Source organism: Perissodus microlepis, chromosome 10 (assembly GCF_051167445.1).
Source record: "Perissodus microlepis isolate ML-2025 ecotype Zambia chromosome 10, ASM5116744v1, whole genome shotgun sequence".
Taxonomy (NCBI): Eukaryota; Metazoa; Chordata; class Actinopteri; order Cichliformes; family Cichlidae; genus Perissodus; species Perissodus microlepis.
Genome location: NC_140470.1, coordinates 2,439,385 through 2,458,271, shown reverse-complemented (window position 1 = coordinate 2,458,271; position 18,887 = coordinate 2,439,385). Strand labels below are relative to the sequence as shown.

At 43.5% G+C, this 18,887-nt stretch overlaps 1 protein-coding gene across 2 annotated transcripts; it reads left to right on the top strand.

The window, feature by feature from the left end:
• Positions 1 to 4,910: 4,910 nt before the first annotated feature.
• wnt11 (wingless-type MMTV integration site family, member 11) lies at positions 4,911 to 15,514 on the top strand. Of its 2 annotated transcripts, none has more exons than XM_084941454.1 (6): positions 4,911 to 5,425; positions 7,028 to 7,223; positions 9,418 to 9,662; positions 11,503 to 11,780; positions 11,874 to 12,166; positions 14,508 to 15,514. In XM_084941454.1, the coding sequence occupies exons 2-6, from the start codon at positions 7,141 to 7,143 to the stop codon at positions 14,680 to 14,682; spliced, it is 1,074 nt and encodes a 357-aa protein (XP_084797580.1). In that variant the 5' UTR covers positions 4,911 to 5,425; positions 7,028 to 7,140; the 3' UTR covers positions 14,683 to 15,514. The 2 variants fall into 2 exon arrangements, with proteins under 2 accessions (XP_084797580.1, XP_084797581.1); XM_084941455.1 differs by lacking the exon at positions 4,911 to 5,425 and adding an exon at positions 5,433 to 6,615.
• Positions 15,515 to 18,887: the final 3,373 nt, after the last annotated feature.

The following is an 18,887-nucleotide window of genomic DNA, read 5'->3' as shown; positions in this document are numbered from 1 at the left end:
GTTTTGATTTGACTAAATGACTTCTGTGTCTGATTGTTTCTCTGACAAAGTGGCTACATTTCCAGGTTTCATGACTTATTGAAACACGTTTGCTGACATGAAAAGCTTCTATCATCTAACTTTTTTTTTTAAATAGTCACGTATTCTTCCTATGAGCAGCAACAGCACGTCTCCCTGACAATGGCCCAATTGTCGGTGCCCAGCTCGGTGTGTAAGGAGGGTCTCTGCGTCCCCTCTCAGCTGCTGATTCTGCCTCTGCTGTGGGCCACCAGCCACAGGGTTTGAGGGCCTCGCTGCAGCAGCACGTATATATGCTGTTTTGCAATAACTCTCCACACTCCCCCGTGAGCTGTACACCTCCTACAAGCTGCGCTTTATTTATTTACGTGCTGGATGTGGAGCTGGACGCTGTTACTCTCAGGTGTGGCCCGTACGTTTGAGCATAAAGAGCACATCCTATTGCCATAATTGACCCGTGGACCGGGTTTCCTGCTGGAAGTCAGGGTTCTGCGCTGATGTAACATCCGTGACACTCTGTAATTATGTCCATACACAGCAAGGATTTAACTGCGCTCTGGAGGGGAAGACAGAGGGCTTAAGAGGATTTTATTTCAAGGTTCCCTTTCAGGGAAAATTGGCAGCAGGGGCAAGAATTCAGATCCTTCTTGTACTAAGAGCAAAACTTTTGGTTTGAATTATTCAGATGTCAGCTTATTGATTTTATTTTTCAAGAACACTTCATCTGTACTTGCCATTGTAAAACTATATTGTTTGAGACAGTAAGTAATATGTGAAGGATTGTCCTTGTGTGTGCTCCTTTACCAGCAAGTTGTAGAAGACATCCTCTGACCATGAATAATGATTCTATGCTCACAAGCTTCATTTGTGTCTCTGAAGTGAGCCGTGTCAGGTCGGCTCGCTTCCTGAACCTGTGCAAAGCGCGACTTGGTGTTTGCCCTGAACCGTTTCCACAGAGCAACGGGCACACAGCTCGCAATTTCAAATTCTTTTGTATTCCTTGAAGAAGTTGGCTTTGATCATTTATAAGGATGCTCTGGTGCTCTCACGCCTCCATCAACCACAATCTAAAGGGGTATATTCATAAGAACCAGATGTATCTGCACAATTTATCTATTGTGCTGTTTGGAGGCCTGCAGCCAGGCTGGTGCCTGTCCTTGTGATTCTTCTATCGCTCTTGGGTTTTCTGTTTACCAGGAGGGGTGCGGGCGGAGAGACGGCGCGTCCCAAGCTGCTGAAGTCATCTCCCCACCCACAGGGTTCACTTCAATCCCCTCTGCCCTCAGCACCTTTTGCTCCTCTTCAGCAGCACCTCTGCAGACACACTGAGATGGCGTCACACACGCAGTGATTAAGGATCCGTGCGAGGCGGCGCTGCTGTCCTCGACACGGGGAAAAATGTCTCCTTTTTTTAAAGGGGGAACTCAACCCCACCAAGCCCCGAAAAACAGAATCCACATTTGTTCGTTTTCAAGCTCCGTTTTAATTGATGGCTCGAACTGGCCGAGCAGGGAGGAGTCAGACTGTAGCGGTGATGTCAGGAGACAAATCCTGCAGCTGCTCTGTGGACGGTAAATAACAGAACAGATCCTGAGACATTTTAATGGATTATAGACACATATTGTAATTCACAGCTGTAGGCTGCGGCTCTGTGTTCAAGTGTAGCTCGGATAACGTGAAGCGGGAGAGCATAAAAAGGCATTTGTGATGAAATCGTTAATTGTCCTGATCTTCTCATTTCCATCTTTGGTGACAGTGTTTTGTGCTCACTGCAGAGAAAAAGAAGTATTTGAGCGTGTTTGCTCTTTTCCGTGCCACAACTGGACTCGTTTAGCTCTGATATTTATGATGTTCTGATGATATGGCAGGCCTGCAATGCGTTTGATTAGCTGTATTACTGGAATCCACTCCTCCTTTGGATGGTTAACCCATAATGTAGGCGAGCTTTATGCCCCAAGCTCAGGTCACCGCATCCATAGTGATGGTATTTATTTCGGGAATGATCATGCGGTGGCTTCGCGAACACATAGCTCATCGTGGTTGAAGCGCAGTCCGAGCGCTCCTGGAGGACCACATGACATGTTTCAAAAAGTGCATCCCATCTGTCGCTTGATGAAAGGGCCCCGTCTTCAAAGCCCACTACAGACCAGGGTTGTAAACACATGGCACACGAAAGATGTGGGCCCAGGTTTGTGCTGCGAGGCACAGACTTTACAAAGGTCGCCGTTTCTGAGGTGAGCCCCACTGTGAGCTATGGCATGCCTTCACAGCAGGGACACCACAGAGTGATGGGATTTTCACCTGACTGATGTGAAGCTGTCACGGTCTCTCGCCACGTCAAATTGGATGATTTTCACCCCTCCGAGGAGGCTTTGACATCCCGTTCTCGTTATTCGTCGACAGTCAGTCAGAGCAGAGCCTTGCGCTGTTCAGTGTTTGGTTGGTGATGAGAGGCAAAATGAAAACTAAACGATACGGTTCACTGTTTCCATTTGAACATTCCTTTTCAAGTTTTTGGCTTTATTGCATTCATGATGGCTGTTAATCAGACTCCTGGTTTGAATTTGAATATGGAATGCTATCTGTTGTGAGAGCAATTACACTGGTGAACAGGCAGATGTGTATGTAGGGCCACCTCGTCAGAGTTAAACCTTTATCGTTTTTATCACAGCGCTTTGCATATTTCTGTCATTTTAGCAAACGCAGACAAAATGAAAGGGACCAGATTTAAAAAATAAAAACATGACTGAGCTTTTTCATTTGTACTAAAATCAAAGAGATCTCATCTTATTTTACATCATCTTCAAACATTAAGAACGCGTGATTTAATTCTGCACTTTATTTTAACATGAAACTTTTTTCTTTTGCACTGCACCCTTGGTCGAAGGTTTAGTTTTGCAACTCGGCAGCAGCATGGGAATATTTTCCCCAGGCATAATAGCAACTCTGCACCCATTCAGCCCCTGATCCTCCTGGGTGAAAGTCGAGTGTCCTTATTCCACTTCCCCCGGTGAGCCTCCTGACTCACGATATTGGCTCGATCCTCTTGAGATCCGCGACACAATGGCCCTGTGAGACTCATTCTTCATCAGACATTAATACTTTATTCAGCCGGAGTCGGGCAACTCCGCGACAGAGCAAAAACAAGAAAGAAAAAACTCAAACATTTACACTGTGGTGAAAGTTTTGCAAAACAAAAACTGCGATGTGCAATTTGCACATACAATATTTCTCCGCGGCTGATAAATGACCCTTTCTATTTATGCACATTTTACATGTTTAGGTTTTTTGAAGTATTTCACTGTAATCTGAGGGGATTTATCTCATTTGCTGCTTGGCTCATTTGAAAATAAATTCCCAAGCTCAGGCTCAAACCACTGGGTTAAACAACAGTGCCATACAAATGCCGGTTTTGGAAACTGTAATTATAGAAGGTATTTCCATAGACACTCGTGCTCACCAGTGATCCCAGCATGTCTAAAGCTGATTACAGTGACAGTTAAAAAAAAAGAGCATGTAAGTGTAACCCTATCTCCGTAAAGCTGGTTTGCATCTGAGATGTAGATTATCTGTCATTCCTCTGCTGGTATATGACATGAGTTATTTCGCTATCATGAACTCCAGTGGCTCTCTTCTGTAGTCAGAAGAGTTGCTTGGAAGACAAGATGTGGAGATCAAGGGCCGGCGTGTTGATCTTAAACTCAGGAATGGAGAGCCTGTGTGTAAAATGTCTCTGTAGACGGGCCCGGTCCTGCTGGAAGCTCCACGACTCCCACACACACCCCGACGCCGTGCCCATTCACAGTTGACTGCCATGTAAAACACATCGAATCTCTCTTGGAACCGAGGATCGCATACTTTTGTCCCGTGAAAAAGATACATACATGCAACGCTATCGTATGCCTTGATCTGTTTGGCAAACAGATTTTTACAGAGATCAGAGGCAGAGGGCTCGTTGCGGTCTGTAAATGCTCCAGAGGACAGCATGACAGCACCTGGCCTGCTGCTCCCTGCAGTGCACAAGGCCAGTCGTGCTTAGCTGCACCAGTTGCAAGGCCAAGGTCTGGACAACAGCTCAGTACTGGCTTCTTGTCTGGGCGTTGGAGGTGCAGGAGAGTCTCAGGGAAACTATACATTACTTTCCCACAGCTGGCTCGGCGACGTATCACTTTCAGTGTGGTTAAGATTTAAGGAAATCAGCCAGTGAGGGAAAACTTGCTGTAACTTTAGGAGGCTTTTATTTGATTTTTTTTTTCTCAAATAATATAAGCTGGAGAGCATTTCTGTCTGTGTGCATATGTGTGTGTGTGAGTACCACAATATCATGTCACACTGTATTATAGTATATATATTGTAACATTTTTATGGGATCCACTCTTAATAAATAAAAGCTGTCACTGTGAATTCAGAGCATCGTTTACCTTTCGCACTGGTTCCAATTTAAAAGTTTTAGTGAAGATTTATATTTCACGTCAGGGCGTGTCCACCGCTAGGACATTTCCTTTATTCCATTATTTCCAAGATTTAATACAAACACAAAAAAGAGAGAAGGACCAAACAGATATTCTCCTGCCATGCCCCCGTTGTATTGTTTGTGACTTGACTTTGATGCAAAACATGAGACAAGTATAGGAAATAAAAGTGTCCACATGTTATCACCAGTTTGACAGTTTTTGAATTTCTTTCTATTTTTAACTACATTTAATATAATAAATAAGTCATAATAAAATACTTTATTACTTTAAAACATGAGAACAGAGCAGGATTGTGGCATGAAAATAAGAATCCACAAACAATCCGTTCATATGAAGTCTAATATTTGAGGTGAGAATATTTCCGCGGGTCTTGATGAGCAGCCACAGGCTGTTTTTTTAAAAGGCTTCAGGAATACCGGGATGTTTCGGGAGCATGACAAGCCTGAGACACTGTAAATGCTTTTAAAATAAGATCAGCGCGTGGACCATTCATCATCAGTGACACGCTGTAAGTCAGTCCAGCTCCCTGTTCCGGAGCACTTTCAGTCCAGCAACATTTCATTATTTCCCAGTAGCCCTGCATGCTCGGCTCTGGACTGCTTTCTTATGCTAATGCATGTCTGACATCAGCAGTGAGATCAAAGTGGGGCAGGGGTACTTTAGAGCTGAGTCTGCCCTCATTCAGGCTCACTCACTCATTCTCCTCTAGCCCAACCTTGCTCTGTCCCGCTCGCACTCACTGACCGACACGGCTGTGGTACACACCATGCGTACCTGCCCGGAGCTATTCTGCCACCCCGTGCTGGATTTTACTAAAGCGTCTGGCTGACTGCGACACGGACAGCTCTGTTGAAAGGATACTGAGACTGGGACTGGACTTTTCTCCGCTTCTGTTGATTTATTGAACGGGAAAGCCGAGATCGACGGCAAAGGTGAGCCCCAGTTTGTCTGGCTGCAGAAAAAGCCCCACTGGCTGTCTGAGAACTCAGTGCGTAAAAGTTTAGGATAGAAATAGAGGAAGGGAGTTTTTGCTGGGAAAAAACTGCAGGAGGAATTTTTACTAAAAATATATGAAGACTATTGAACCCTGTTACTTTGGTTTGTTGGCACAGATTAAAATTTAAATTTGGTGTTTAAAATATAAAAACGTCGACATCAGCGTGCGTCGTGAGATTTGACTAACAGCGTTACAGACTGACGATAAGATGACATTAGATTTAATTACATTCAAATGTGATTGTTTTGCATTGAGTGTTAGTAGCCAAGCTTTAGAGGCCACAGTCGTTCGAGGGGGAAAAAGAAGGACTAAATAATCCACGATGCGCCCTGGCTCGCTTAGCCTATCTCGGCGTGATGAGGGGCTCACATCTGATAGGCTTGTGTGTGTGTGTGTGTGTGTGTGTGTGTGTGTGTGTGTGTGTGTGTGTGTGTGTGTGTGTGTGTGAGAGAGAGAGAGAGAGAGAGAGTTAGAGAGAGTAAAAAAAAGGTTATCAGCCGTCATCTTTTAGAGAGAAACACGAGCTGCCCCTTAGACCGCTTTAACCAGCAGGGCCCGCAGAAGTAAATCTGGACAGAGGGAATTACGCATTTGACGCCAAACTGCAAACAAGGGCCGACGCTGTTCTGGAAACTCTTTTTATTCTATTTAAAAAAATCTTAGAGCATAAAGTAGGCGTTTGAAAGGTTATTAGTCACACCGCTAATTAATATGTGTAATTTTGAAGGGGCCAGTGAGCGGCGAGGAGCGGAACTGTGCCTTCACAGAGCGCCGTTTATCAGCCGTTTATTACCTGCAGCGATAACCGCTCACTTTAAGCTGCCTTCAAAGAGCTTTCAAATCAGCGGGCAGATAAACGCCTGTGACGCGCTCCCTGTCCGCTGGCCCTCCATCTCTGCCTTGATCCTCGCTGGTGTTCTCCTAATGTCAGTCTAAATTGTTGAGATTTTTCCGCAATTTTTACAGCCGAAGAGAGCAAAAAAAACCTAAAAAATCTTAAATATAAAAACTAAAAATATTACTTTCTCCAGAGCGCTTAATTAAAGGTTCTCCTTCTGCCTCGAAGCTAAAAAAAATATATATATCTCCCTAAACATCACATCAGGAATGATCCTGCGCTTTGTGGTTAGTATCAATGATTAACTGTCTTTTCCAGGTTATTCCAAAATAACAAAAAGTAGGCAAGAAATAATTTTGACTTTAAAGTTTTACTGTAACTTCTTTAGTTTCTAGTGTGTGTATCTGCATTTTTAAGCTGAATGGATTTTCTCTGTCCTGTCCTTGAGTGCTTACATTGATGCCAAACTGTTTTCTTAAGAAGCGCAGGCTTACTCATTTCCATTTTGTCTGTCTTTGGTATTGTGCGTGTGTGAGACTGCTGTCAGAAAACTCATCTCATCCCTTTTTATGATCATTGCTTCAGAACTCAAACACGCAGTGTTTTCATCTCTCTCTTCATAAAAAGTCTGGAAATGCTTCAGCTTGGCGCATCACGGCAGCTCTAAGTCACTGATGTTTTCTTTGTGATTTATCACAGGGTTTAGAAGAAGGGGCGTCGTGCCGTGAGCGCTGACCTTTGAGTCTGAGCCGAGAAGTTCATCGAGTCTTTTGTGTTTTGTGTCCTGCGTAAGCCGGAGCTACTGTCCAACCATGAGGGGCAGCTCTCATGTCCTGCCTCTTGGTGTGATCGCGGCTCTGATGCTGTCTCAGGTCTGCTCTGGCATCAAATGGCTGTAAGTATTCTGTCGTTTCGTGGGGTCGTTTTGCCATTTTTACACAACGCTTTGCTTTCAAGGAGCGTCAAAACAGATGACATCATGAAGATACACCACACTGCTCTTTGCTGCATGTTTCATAGAGGGGAGGGCTCATGGCAGCTTTGAAATGGGCCCCAGCATTCCTGCACTGTTTCTGCTGGTGGTGGTGGGGGAGCTCTGTCCATGTGTGGTGATGAGTGCTCCAGCGTATGAAACTATGCCAGCAACTATTTTGTGTTATTGATTGTAATGTGGCCTAAGTAAGAAAAAAGAAGAAAAGACTGCATGAATATTTCAGTTTTAATTTACCATCCACTGTATACAAAGGCAGAGAGCAGGAAATAAAATCGGGCTGGCGAGGCCTCGTGGTGGCGCAGACAGTGATGTCACTGCTTTCTGCGCGTAGTCCAGTTTTTTCCTCAAATCATAAAAACAGCTCGCTGCAGAAAGACGCCGTGCAAGCTGAAAGAAAGGACCATTGCAACTACTTTCTGGAACATGCAAACAATAACTTCCCAACGAACAAGTCCACAAACATCCAGGTTTTATTTATGTTCGTCAATCTTACGAACCCTGGAAGGTTTTCTTCACCGTTTTCATGTCGCTTTGTGTGTTAACATTTTCCGTCTTTTTTTGGTGTGTGTCTTGTTTCTCTGACCTTCTGGGAAAACTAAAGTCTGCATTTAGCTGTAGCAAAAATATCTGTGACTTCCTATCAGAATGAAAAGTTGCAATGCTCATAGTGGGAGCGCTTGAGCAGATGTGCCAACGAGCGGTGGGATGGCACGCACCAAATCCCAGTGAGAAGTCTTACAGTCTTCATAACGGACGGAGGTGCAATGCAAAACAGACGCGGCTGTAAACACCTGTGGGTGCCAAAAACTGATTTCCAATGTTTCTGTGTCATTTTTTTCTGTGTAATATCTTTATGTATGTTGGCAAATAGACTTCGGTGAACAGGGTTTACAAAGGGGTTATATATAGAATTAAAAAATTATCTGTGTTTCAAGTATCTTTATAACTCTGTGTTATTGTACTTACATTATAACCAATCCGGTCCTTTATCCCCACTTAAAATATTTTTACTGAACTATTGTAATATTTCCTCTTGGCCAGCTTACTCTTACAAAAGACATTTTTAATGTTAATGAGATTTTTTTTAACTGCATAAATAAAGGTTATATAAAAGTCACTGCCAAAAACTGATAGCGGCTTCTACCTTGTTACACAAATGTTGTTTGTGGCTCAAGATAACTTTATATCATCCATAAGGGATGCATTTGACATATGTTTCACATATTACAGCCCAACAAGTTACTTATAGCAGTTTAAATACGAGCAATCAGTTTTTGGCAAATACTGGAAATCAGTTTTTGGCAGACAATCACTTTTTGGCACAACACCGGCACAACACCAGGTTACTGCGAGCCCAGTGGAGTCACAGCTTTTCATGGGGCACAGACCGGCGGCTCCTCGGCCTCCTAATGCAAAACAGGCCAGGGTGCAGGCTGCCCTGCTCGGTTCTCACAAACCAATCAGCAGTGTACAAAGGGACAGATCCCACAGATCTAACCTGCTCCACCTGTGCTTCCTCTGTCACATTCATTCCCAGTAAATTGTTCAAATCAAATATGTGCTCCCTTTAATAGTGATTTATGTCAAACCGAGGCCACAGAGGGCAATGCTTCCTGCAGAAACACTCAGACGATAAGGGGATCTACAATTTTCTATCTGGCTTCTAGATTTTTTGGCATATCCTCGAGGCCTCTCGTGCATTTTAACCAAAGACCAAGAACGTGTCACGTGTATTTTATGAATCTGGAGCTGACTTTCCTCTGGAATTCTCACTGTGATAAGATGGTTTTCTGCTGCAACGCATGCCAAAAACGTTTCCCTGCCCGGAGCGTTATCTGCTGCAGTTTTCCAATTGTTTGTTAACAGCCAACGTGTCTCACTGTGGGCTTGAATTGTGCCTGCGCAGGGAATTCAAATTGCTTACACACCATTCCAAATAAAACTCACGGCGTGCCTGCATTTCCACAAACGTGATAATTTAACAAGTCATAAAACAAGCCTTTGTTGCCGTCACCATGGCAATGAAAAGAATAAGTACTAAATAATGTATGCTGACACAAAAGCTTTTGTTTCTGCTTCTTTCCACTCCACGCAGAGCGCTGTCTCATACTCCCGCATCATTACACATCAACCAGACCCAGCACTGTAAGCAACTGCCCGGCATGGTGTCCTCCCAAGCTCAGCTGTGTCGCAGCAACCTGGAACTCATGCAGACCATCATCCAAGCTGCTCGAGAAGTCAAGAAGACGTGTCAGAAGACTTTCGCCGACATGCGCTGGAACTGCTCCTCCATTGACATACCCATCGATGCCCCGAAGTACCGACCAGACCTCGACCGAGGTACGCTTTATAAACCGAACAGAAGAACGGGGCAGAAGGGGCTGTTGCTTTAAAAAACATGCTCCTCGTGTTTTATGCCCACGATTCTATATAGTTTGATTTACAGAGAGCCAAATCACAATAACAGTTGCCTCAAGCTGCTCTATGTTATAAGGTAAAGACCCCACGATAATACAGAGAAACCCCAACAATCAGACCGTGCCGTATGAACAAGCACTTGGCAACAGTGGGAAGGAAAAACTCCCTTTTTAACAGGAGGAACCGTCCGGGCTCGGGGGAGGCATACACATGTCTGCTGCATATGTGGTTCATGTCTAAAAAAACAGATTTTGGCCTTTTGTAAACAATTTCTAGTTTAAAGACTTTCTTTTACTGCCAGCATGTGTTCCTGCAGAGCTGTACGTTCAGCGATATATAAATTATGTCGCTATTTCTGAAATCTCCTAAAAAGAAATTCATGCTGCACTATTGCTTACAGTGTGACTTTGCTGTTTTATTTTGCTAAAAGTATTTTTGAACCAGCAACAGGTGTGGATGGGATCGGATGGGGCGAGAGGGGTAGCCATGGCTGCCATTTGCCAAATGAACAGGAAATGGCTCATCTCTGTCTTTGATCTAACAGCCCACGCTCATACGTGATTTCTTCCCCTTATTTGCAATTGCCCCCCATCCTATAGCATGTGTGCTTCCCATGTGCGCACATCACCACCAATTACATCAGCGCTCACTCTGTGTTAGAGCATGACCTCCGATGTTTGAGACAGAGAAATAGAGAGCTTGAACACAGACTGTAGAGAAGGTGGCCATGCAGAAGAAACTTGATGAGTCTTTTTCTTTTGTCTTGTTTAAAATAATCATTTTACACATATAATCTTGCAACGATTATACGGAAAATTTAAGCGTTATATGTCTGTGTAAATAGACTTTAAGGTACTTTTTCTTGTAAGGTCCCACATAATGAGAGAAGACTCCACATTTTCATTGGCTATGTGCAAAAGAAAATCACAAGTCACCACAAAGTCAGAATGTATGCAGTTTTCTGCATAAATGCGATGGCCACTACCACAAAGAAAATTAAATCCAGCTACAACAAAAACTACTGAGATGAGGGGAAGTGGGTGGAAGGCGATTCTCTGGTTTTATTTATTACTTTTTTCAGTTATTTTGAATTTCACAGAAGGATAGCACGACACTACATGTGAAGCTCACATTATCACGAAGATATATCGAAATTTCAGACTCACCCTTAGATTTGGTGACACATTGCTCTACATAAGTATACTCTGCGCTCCATATTTAGTTTGTTGGGATATGGTGAGGAAGGAGCAGCTATCTCGGAGTTATTTACAAGAGCTGGCAAAAAATAGGACAAGAAGAAAACGGCAAAACACAGAGAGAAAAGTTAACAAGCAGTAAAGGCTTATAAACTCGTGGGAATCCCACCAGCAGCCTGAGCTTTATAGCAGAATAACAAAATAATGGGTCAGGGTCACCTGACCCAGTATGTCCTATTAGCTTTACTAAAAGGAAAGCCTGACGCACAGGCCTAAAACCTTGTGGTTACTTCTTTGATTATAGTATCGCTAAGTTTTATTACTTTCATTTTTCTTGTTTGTAAACTCTTGGAGAAGAAGAAGCTGTCCGATGACGTCGCACTAGTCTTTAGCCTGGTGACGATGATAGGGAGTGTAATCACTGGTTTCATACTAACAAGGGTTACTGATTTCCGAACACTTGATTTGAGAGCAAAAGTTGTCTTTTGAACTGCTTTGAATGTCAGCTCTGCTATTTTATGTGGCATATTTTGCTTTTTCACCTTTGCTGTTTCTGTTTCCATCAGGAACAAGGGAGGCTGCGTTCGTCTACGCCCTGTCTGCGGCTACCATCAGCCACACCATAGCGCGGGCGTGCACCACTGGAGATCTGCGGCTTTGCTCGTGTGGTCCCGTCCCGGCTGAGATTCCAGAGCCTGGCTATCGCTGGGGCGGCTGTGGTGACAACCTGCACTACGGTTTGATTATGGGCTCCAAATTCTCTGATGCTCCCATGAAGATGAAGCGCTCAAGCTCCCACGCCAACAAACTGATGCACCTACACAACAGTGAAGTTGGCAGACAGGTACAGAGTAGAAGAGTGAAAAAAATGCAGACTCGTTTCCATATTTGCCTGTCCCGTATATCGTAGTTTAACTTCCTCCATCTTCATGTCTAGGTACTGAGAGAGTCAGTAGTGATGAAGTGTAAGTGCCACGGTGTGTCTGGATCCTGCTCTATAAGGACCTGCTGGAAAGGACTGCAAGACCTTAGGGATATCGCCATGGACCTTAAGACCAAGTACCTGTCTGCCACCAAAGTGGTTCACCGGCCCATGGGGACACGTAAGCAGCTGGTGCCCAAAGACATTGACATCAGGCCGGTGAGGGACAATGAGCTCGTGTACCTGCAGAGCTCTCCGGACTTCTGCTCCAAGAATGAAAAACAGGGCTCTGTTGGAACGCAGGGCAGGTAAGACAGCCACGATGCACCAGTTTGTGCGTACGTGTGTGTGTGTGTGGTTATTATAGCTCTCTGAGCATGAGTCAAATGAGCACCACAGCTATGTAGCTGACAAAGAGGAAATGATCAGCTCTGAATGTCCGCTCATCCAGGATGTTGACTCAAGTGCTGTCCTGCTTGGTGGCAGTGTTTGATTTACAGGCTGGCTGATAACAAGTGCCTGCCCCTGAGAGAGCCTCGTCTGTGGTGTGTCTGAGCATGTGCCACTGAAAGGCCCACTGTGACTGGAGTCCTTGTCCCGCTATCTGAAATGAATACGAATGTGGTTATTCTTAGGGCCGAGGGCACTATAGCTGATATTGATTTGAGAGGGCCACACAAACAGGGAAATCTTTCATTGCGCCACACAGATAAAGATTTACTTTGGCTGCTCACCTTCAGTATTTGACAGGGGATGGTGCTCCTTTGTTAGAAGTTAAAGGGAGAGGTTGGGCTAAGAGGTACCAGATAAATAAGACACACATAAGTTGTATGTTTATTTAATTTCTCTAGTGTATGTTGCTGGAGACCGTTCAGGTCCATTATTTCTTTGTGAATTACACAGTACAGGAGGATAAAGTTCCTGCTGTAAAGACCTGATCTTACACAGATTCACTTCAAGTCCTTTCAGAAGTGTCGTTTAAACTAACCTGATAAAAGAACAATGACCATTGAATGCTTATAAAAACCTCTCAAAAAGACTTTTTTTGTTTTAAGGTTTTAAAATGTTTGTTGTTGCACAATTCTCCAGCAGATTTCAGGATTTCAGGAGTGCCATGCCTCTCTTTTATGGTATGTGAGACGAGATGCGCACTGGTTTACAGGAACACATGTAGTTTTGTGGACTGCAATACTTCCATTATACCAGAATACAATCCTGGCTGTATGAGCTATGGAGGATATAAATATATAAATAAGACCACCAGACATGTGTGCACATATAGCATGTGACTAGCAAATCATGCGTCCTTCAGCCTGATGTCACTGTACAGATAAACATGGACATGCTTCATGTCAAGGACACTCACTGTGCTTGCTGCATCCTTTTGGCAGGCTGATAACTGCAGCAGCCTCACAGTCTGCAGCATTAGCGCTCCTGCAAAGTCACCAGACAGCTGTTTTGCTGTTGTTATTAATTTAAGTGTCAATCTGATGCTAACTGTTAAGCGTTCCTGTGTGGCTATTAATTATTTCTGTTAGTATGTAGACAGATTTTTCCTGCTTCCCGGCTTCATAGTCGAGCAGCTGTTTTGTTCTTTATCGTTTCAGCTGCTTGACTTTAAGCGTTTTTGTGCTCGAGTCCTCATGGATGCTCTGTGGTCAGGTATATATAATGAAAGAGCATTTAAAGGCCCTTTTCTAGTCTTTGTGACCCTCAACATGCTTTGCACTACAAGCCACATTTACTTGCATTCTTTATTTTATAGACTTTACTTACATCTAGGCCCAATTTCGAGTCACCTGACATGCATGTCTTTGGACTAAAGCAACAGCAACGGTTTGCCAGTTTTTCTCTGAGACAATCTGGGACAGGCAAAGTAAATGTGAGCCGCACTCTGTAATGGATAAAGCGTGATCACCGGTGCAAAAGAGAGTCACGTCCCCAGAAAGAGGCTGGGCTTTTGTCTCAAATGACTTTAAACCAGCAGATGTGAAACCACAGAAGATCGTACTTCTGACAAAACATAACTGTCCGGGGTGGCAGCTCCCACCGATGTCATAAACCTGTCTTGCATTCTCATTGACTCTTGTCCCTCTTCCTCCCCTTCTTTTACTCGCAGCGCAGCAGCCATTAGCTCGGTAGCTCTCTCACCCTGCTGGTCATTAACACTTTGCCATCATAAAACAAAGCAATAATGTGAAGAGGGCCAGATAAAGAGAGGGAGGGCAGGCCTGTGTACTCGGTGTGATTTATGGCGGGGCTATTCTCTGCTCATCCTAAAAGATGCCCCGGGCTTCTAAACGAGAGGCTCCAGAGCATCCACTGGCCAAAGACAAGGAAACAAAAAGAAAAAATGGAAGAAAAAAATGTTTGGGAGAAGGAGAGCGCAAAGGTTAAAGCGCAGAGTTCGGTCAAACCATTTTAAAGGACTATTGTTGACTCTCGACAGGCTGCGAGATTGTGCAAAACGTTTTAGAATGGAGCTGTTAGCTTAATTGTCTCGGGCAGGAACTGGAAATATTTTAGCTTTCACGGCTGATTGCTCGCTCCAAAATGCGCCTCCTTTGTCCTTGCCTCGGCTAGAGAAATCAGCTATTGCAACGGAAAATTACAGTCACAGTCTAACTGCATGTTTTTCATGTCTGTCAGGCAGTGCAACAAAACCTCATCAGGCAGTGACAGCTGTGACCTGATGTGCTGCGGCCGTGGCTACAACGCGTACACAGAGAAGCTGGTGGAGCGTTGCCACTGCAAGTATCACTGGTGCTGCTACGTAACCTGCAAGATGTGCGAGCGCAACGTGGAGAGATACGTCTGCAAATGAGTCCACCAACCTGCCGGCCCGACCAGCAGCCAGCCGGCCGAGGCTTCAGATTAACCAAAGCACTAAAAATACAGAGAAGGCTTACTTCTGTCTTAAGCTTTAGCACGCGTCTCTCAGTGAGAAGCGGTCCCTTCTTGTGTCAGTGTCATTTTTGTTTCCCACCAAAATCTCCGAACTACCAACTGGGCTTCTGAGCTTTTGCGCTTCACAAACCTGGAGTGTGGAGACAGTGCCAGTCAGTTCATGCGAAGACCGCCGTCCTCCTGGGTAATTTCTTTCTCTTATTAATGGTTATAAATCCCCCAAACAGGGCTACTGGGTCTGAGTCTATTTCATTCTATCTCTAATAAAAAGAAACAATATTGGATTCGATGCTGGAGGAGAGAACGTCGCCTTCTCTCCCGACTAGACAAAGGCTTACGTTTGGCGTTTGGCTTTAATCCACAGAAATCGAAGGGTTCCCGTGGATCCATCCTTTTTTTAGGTACTTTTCCAACTTTTTTCCTCTTCAGCAATGGACTATAGAGGAAGAAAAGCAACATAAAGGGAACTTGAGCATTTTTCATTCACGGAACATATCTGCAGTTGATGTTTTGGACTCTCAGCATGTATCCCGTGTGGATCGTGACATGGATGCATCCCTGTGGATTGAGAGGACTTTCTGAAATGGTGCATTATCTCATTTTTGTCTGACATGCAGGCAATTCAAAATATATTCTATTTTTCAGAGCATATGAGCTGAACTCATGGATTTTTGTAAACCACTTTTGTGTGGATGTACATACTGTTATTTTGTATACTGAAATAAAGAAAGAAGTATTTATAAAATAATTAAATGATCTTCACTATCATCTTTACTTGGATACTGTATTTGTTTTTTCAAGACTCATTAGATAGAGTAATTAGTTTTACGCTGAGCAAATTTAGGTGTAGCTCACTTCAACTCCAAAAGGTCATAAAATGCCAGTTAACCACAAATCATATTGTGCAGTGATTGTAAATCAGCTCAGTCAATAATGAGTTGCAGAGTTCAACAGCCTATTGGGATCCCTCTCTGAATTACCCAAACCCTGGGAAACTGTTTGTTTGGACATTCCACCTCCTCACAAAGGCCATTGCAAAAGGATTTTTGTCACTCCTACCACAGCTTCAGCAGTTAAACACTCATCTGTCTGAGGCCCAGACCTCCAACGCGCAAACATGGCGTCTTTAAAAAAAGACTAATCTAATTCAGTTTGAACATATAGGCAGCCTGACGCCCTGTTAGAGGGAACAGACTCAGTGCTGTGCAGAGACATTACCCTCTGACCAGCCTTGTGTTGGATAAAGCGGTTCTCATGATTTTACACTGACAGAAATAGCCATGGACGACGTCGAGTCCACGCTGGGCGCTCACATGATAGGCCGCAGCGCCGAGCAGCGCGCTCACTCAAGCTGTAACACTACTTGACCCTAGCCTGTGGATACACAGAGAAACTGCCAAAACAGCCCTGCATACTCTGGAAAAGTGAGGCTGAAGGGAATGTTATCAGCAGTCATTTAGATTTTAGTGGTTCTTTTATGACGCTGGACTCCTTTCAGAGCTGTCCTCTTAATTTAGCTTCATTTTTGGTAGGTTAAGAAGAGTTGATTAGCCACTTCTATTTCAGGTAATGAGGAGAAATGTGACTCTGGATCAAAAGCCAAGAGCCCTGGAGACACAAACCTCTTTAGTGTTTCAGCAGAGAACCAAAGATGACGCATGTTGACAGTGTGACTCAAGGTAGTGACTGAACAGCAAACTCTTAAGAAGTCTCACACATACAAACATTTGATCAGAGGTTGCTGTTCTGCAGGAACAGTCTAAAGTCGGTGACAGGCGGTGGTACTGCAAACTTTTGGTTGGGGGCAGGGAAGATGCGCTATGCTCAGGTGAGCGGGGTTCTGCTCTATCTGCACACAACAGTCCCGAGGACCCTTCAGTCAATGGCATTCCTCAGCCTGGCATTTAGAGAGAATAGGTTGCGAGTCCACCCACCGCCATCTGTCACCGAGTTCAACGCTGCAGAAATGTGAAGCCTCACCTGCCGAGTGAAGCTTCCACAGAGGATGAGACATTCCTGCAGAGGATGCAACCTGAGTATTTGAATGCATTTAAAAAAAGGTCATGTTTAACAGTTTTGTAAAAGTGACTTTAATGTTTATATGAAGTTGAGAAATTCTCCTAAAACACATAGTTATGAAATACTGACATAAGAGTATGTGCACCACACGTCTAAAGATTAGATAGGCCTTTACTCTGACCTGCTTTAGTGTGCAAAGGCTGAAGCTAGCAGCCAACTGACCCCGTGAACAACCATTGTTATCGTTAAGCCGTGCAACTATTCGGCTGACCTTTCGCTAACCCTATGGAAGTATCTCACTTAGACACATGCTAAAAAAATTTCATGTTGCCTCAGTGTGTCGCGGCAATTGTGAGCCCGTGGTTATCAGTTATTATTCAGTTGTTTCATCCGTTTGCATAAAGATGTGGCGGAGCAGAAGAGTGAGCGTGTGAGTAAACTGGACGTGAATGGGCTGCTTATTCTGGCCCACCTTCATCCGGCCCGTTAAGGACTTTTGTGTCGGAAACGATGCCAAAGATAAAACGGAACTAATCGCTACTGCAGTTTATGTTTCTTTTCTTTTCTTTCTTTCTGTTGTTGTCAGAGTATCTAAGTATCTCTCCACGGTTGGTCTGACCTCTCGCTCTGTGGGAATTGCCTGGTAATAGAGAAGGAAAAGGGGACTCTAACAGAGAACAGTGGAAATATCAGGGGTTAATGTCAGTCCGGACAATATAATGCCAATTGGCTTTTGTGCAGCCTGCAGTCCAGATAACTAGCTGTGAATGGGGGGAAACAAAGAATTTGGCTGGAGTGGTAAAGGCTTTGAGGTGTACTGACCCGTACTGTAAATGGACTTTTGAGGACCCCACCCCCACCCTCAGCCTCCAGCCTTTAAAAGGAACCCAGCAGTTTGTGCTGTTAAAGGCCTTTTGTGTGTGTGTGTGTGTGTGTGTGTGTGTGTGTGTGTGTCCTCAGGCATGTTGCTGGGAGATAGCAGATCATGCAAAGCATGCGCCTTTCTAGATAACGACAACCCAGTTACTCCCATATGGAAAAGATGTGTATATAAAGTTTGTATCTGTCTTGTGTGAAGCTTGTATGAAAAACATACAAGAGTGAAAACAGATATAAGATCCCTTGAAAAATTATATAAATGAAACTTGTATGTTTTGGATACTTACTAAAACAATATATGAAAGTAATGAGAAAGTGGCCACTTTCATGAGTAAATCATATTAAGCCTTACATGATTCACTATATGAAGTAGGCCACATCTGATGCAAGTCTGTTATAATTTTTTTCTATTTCTTTTCCATATGGATAGCTGAGAAACAGACAGTGACAGCGGCAGGAAGTCACAGAAGAACATTACGTGAATGCAAGTGAAGATTTTGGATTCCACTGCAGAAATAATATTAATAATAAAAAATATAATGTGTTTTTATTCCTGTATTATTGAGCTGTTTAAAGGTCATTTAAAGGTCTGTTTATAGGCTTTTTAAAGGTTCATGTGCTAATTGGCTTAGGTTTTCTTTTCTGTGTATATTAGTGTGGATATTATAGGTTATTATTGGTAGAAAAAAAACCCCTTTCCTTTGAGTTTTAGAAAAAAAAAAGTGTTTAAGCGTCACCTGAGCAGCAAAACGGGGCCCAAGATAAAAACTGCTTTTCCGAGTATCCTGGCCAACATATGTGTTTAATCAAAACACACATATATACCATGAAATAGTATATAAGAAACGTAGAGTGAACAAAATAAATAAAATCAGTTATTTATTTTCATTTATTTTGGTTCATCTCCTAGTTTAACTTGGAGATGTTTTATTTGTGTTTTATTTGTGTAACTTTATAATATCAGCTCTCTCTTGTAACTTTATTTCTTTTAACTCTTTGGATTTATTCAGAAAGAAGCCAGGCTCCAGCGCATATTATTTTCCTGTTATGAATCACAGTGCGTCACACTGAGCCTATGATTTAACACAAACATAGTAAACGAGTAATCTCCAAGAGCCTGGCACATTAAGTCAAAGAACTTTTACTTTACTATAAAGTAAAAAACCGTCTGTAAGAGTAGAACCACACTACCAAAGCTAAACGGCACGTCATATTGTTCGGTTT

Bases quoted from the DNA above. Each gene is read 5' to 3' on its own strand.
- wnt11 (XM_084941454.1), top strand. From the start codon at position 7,141: ATGAGGGGCAGCTCTCATGTCCTGCCTCTTGGTGTGATCGCGGCTCTG. The intron at 9,663-11,502 runs GTACGCTTTATA...TGTTTCCATCAG, and splicing joins CCGACCAGACCTCGACCGAG to GAACAAGGGAGGCTGCGTTC. The intron at 11,781-11,873 runs GTACAGAGTAGA...CTTCATGTCTAG, and splicing joins ACAGTGAAGTTGGCAGACAG to GTACTGAGAGAGTCAGTAGT.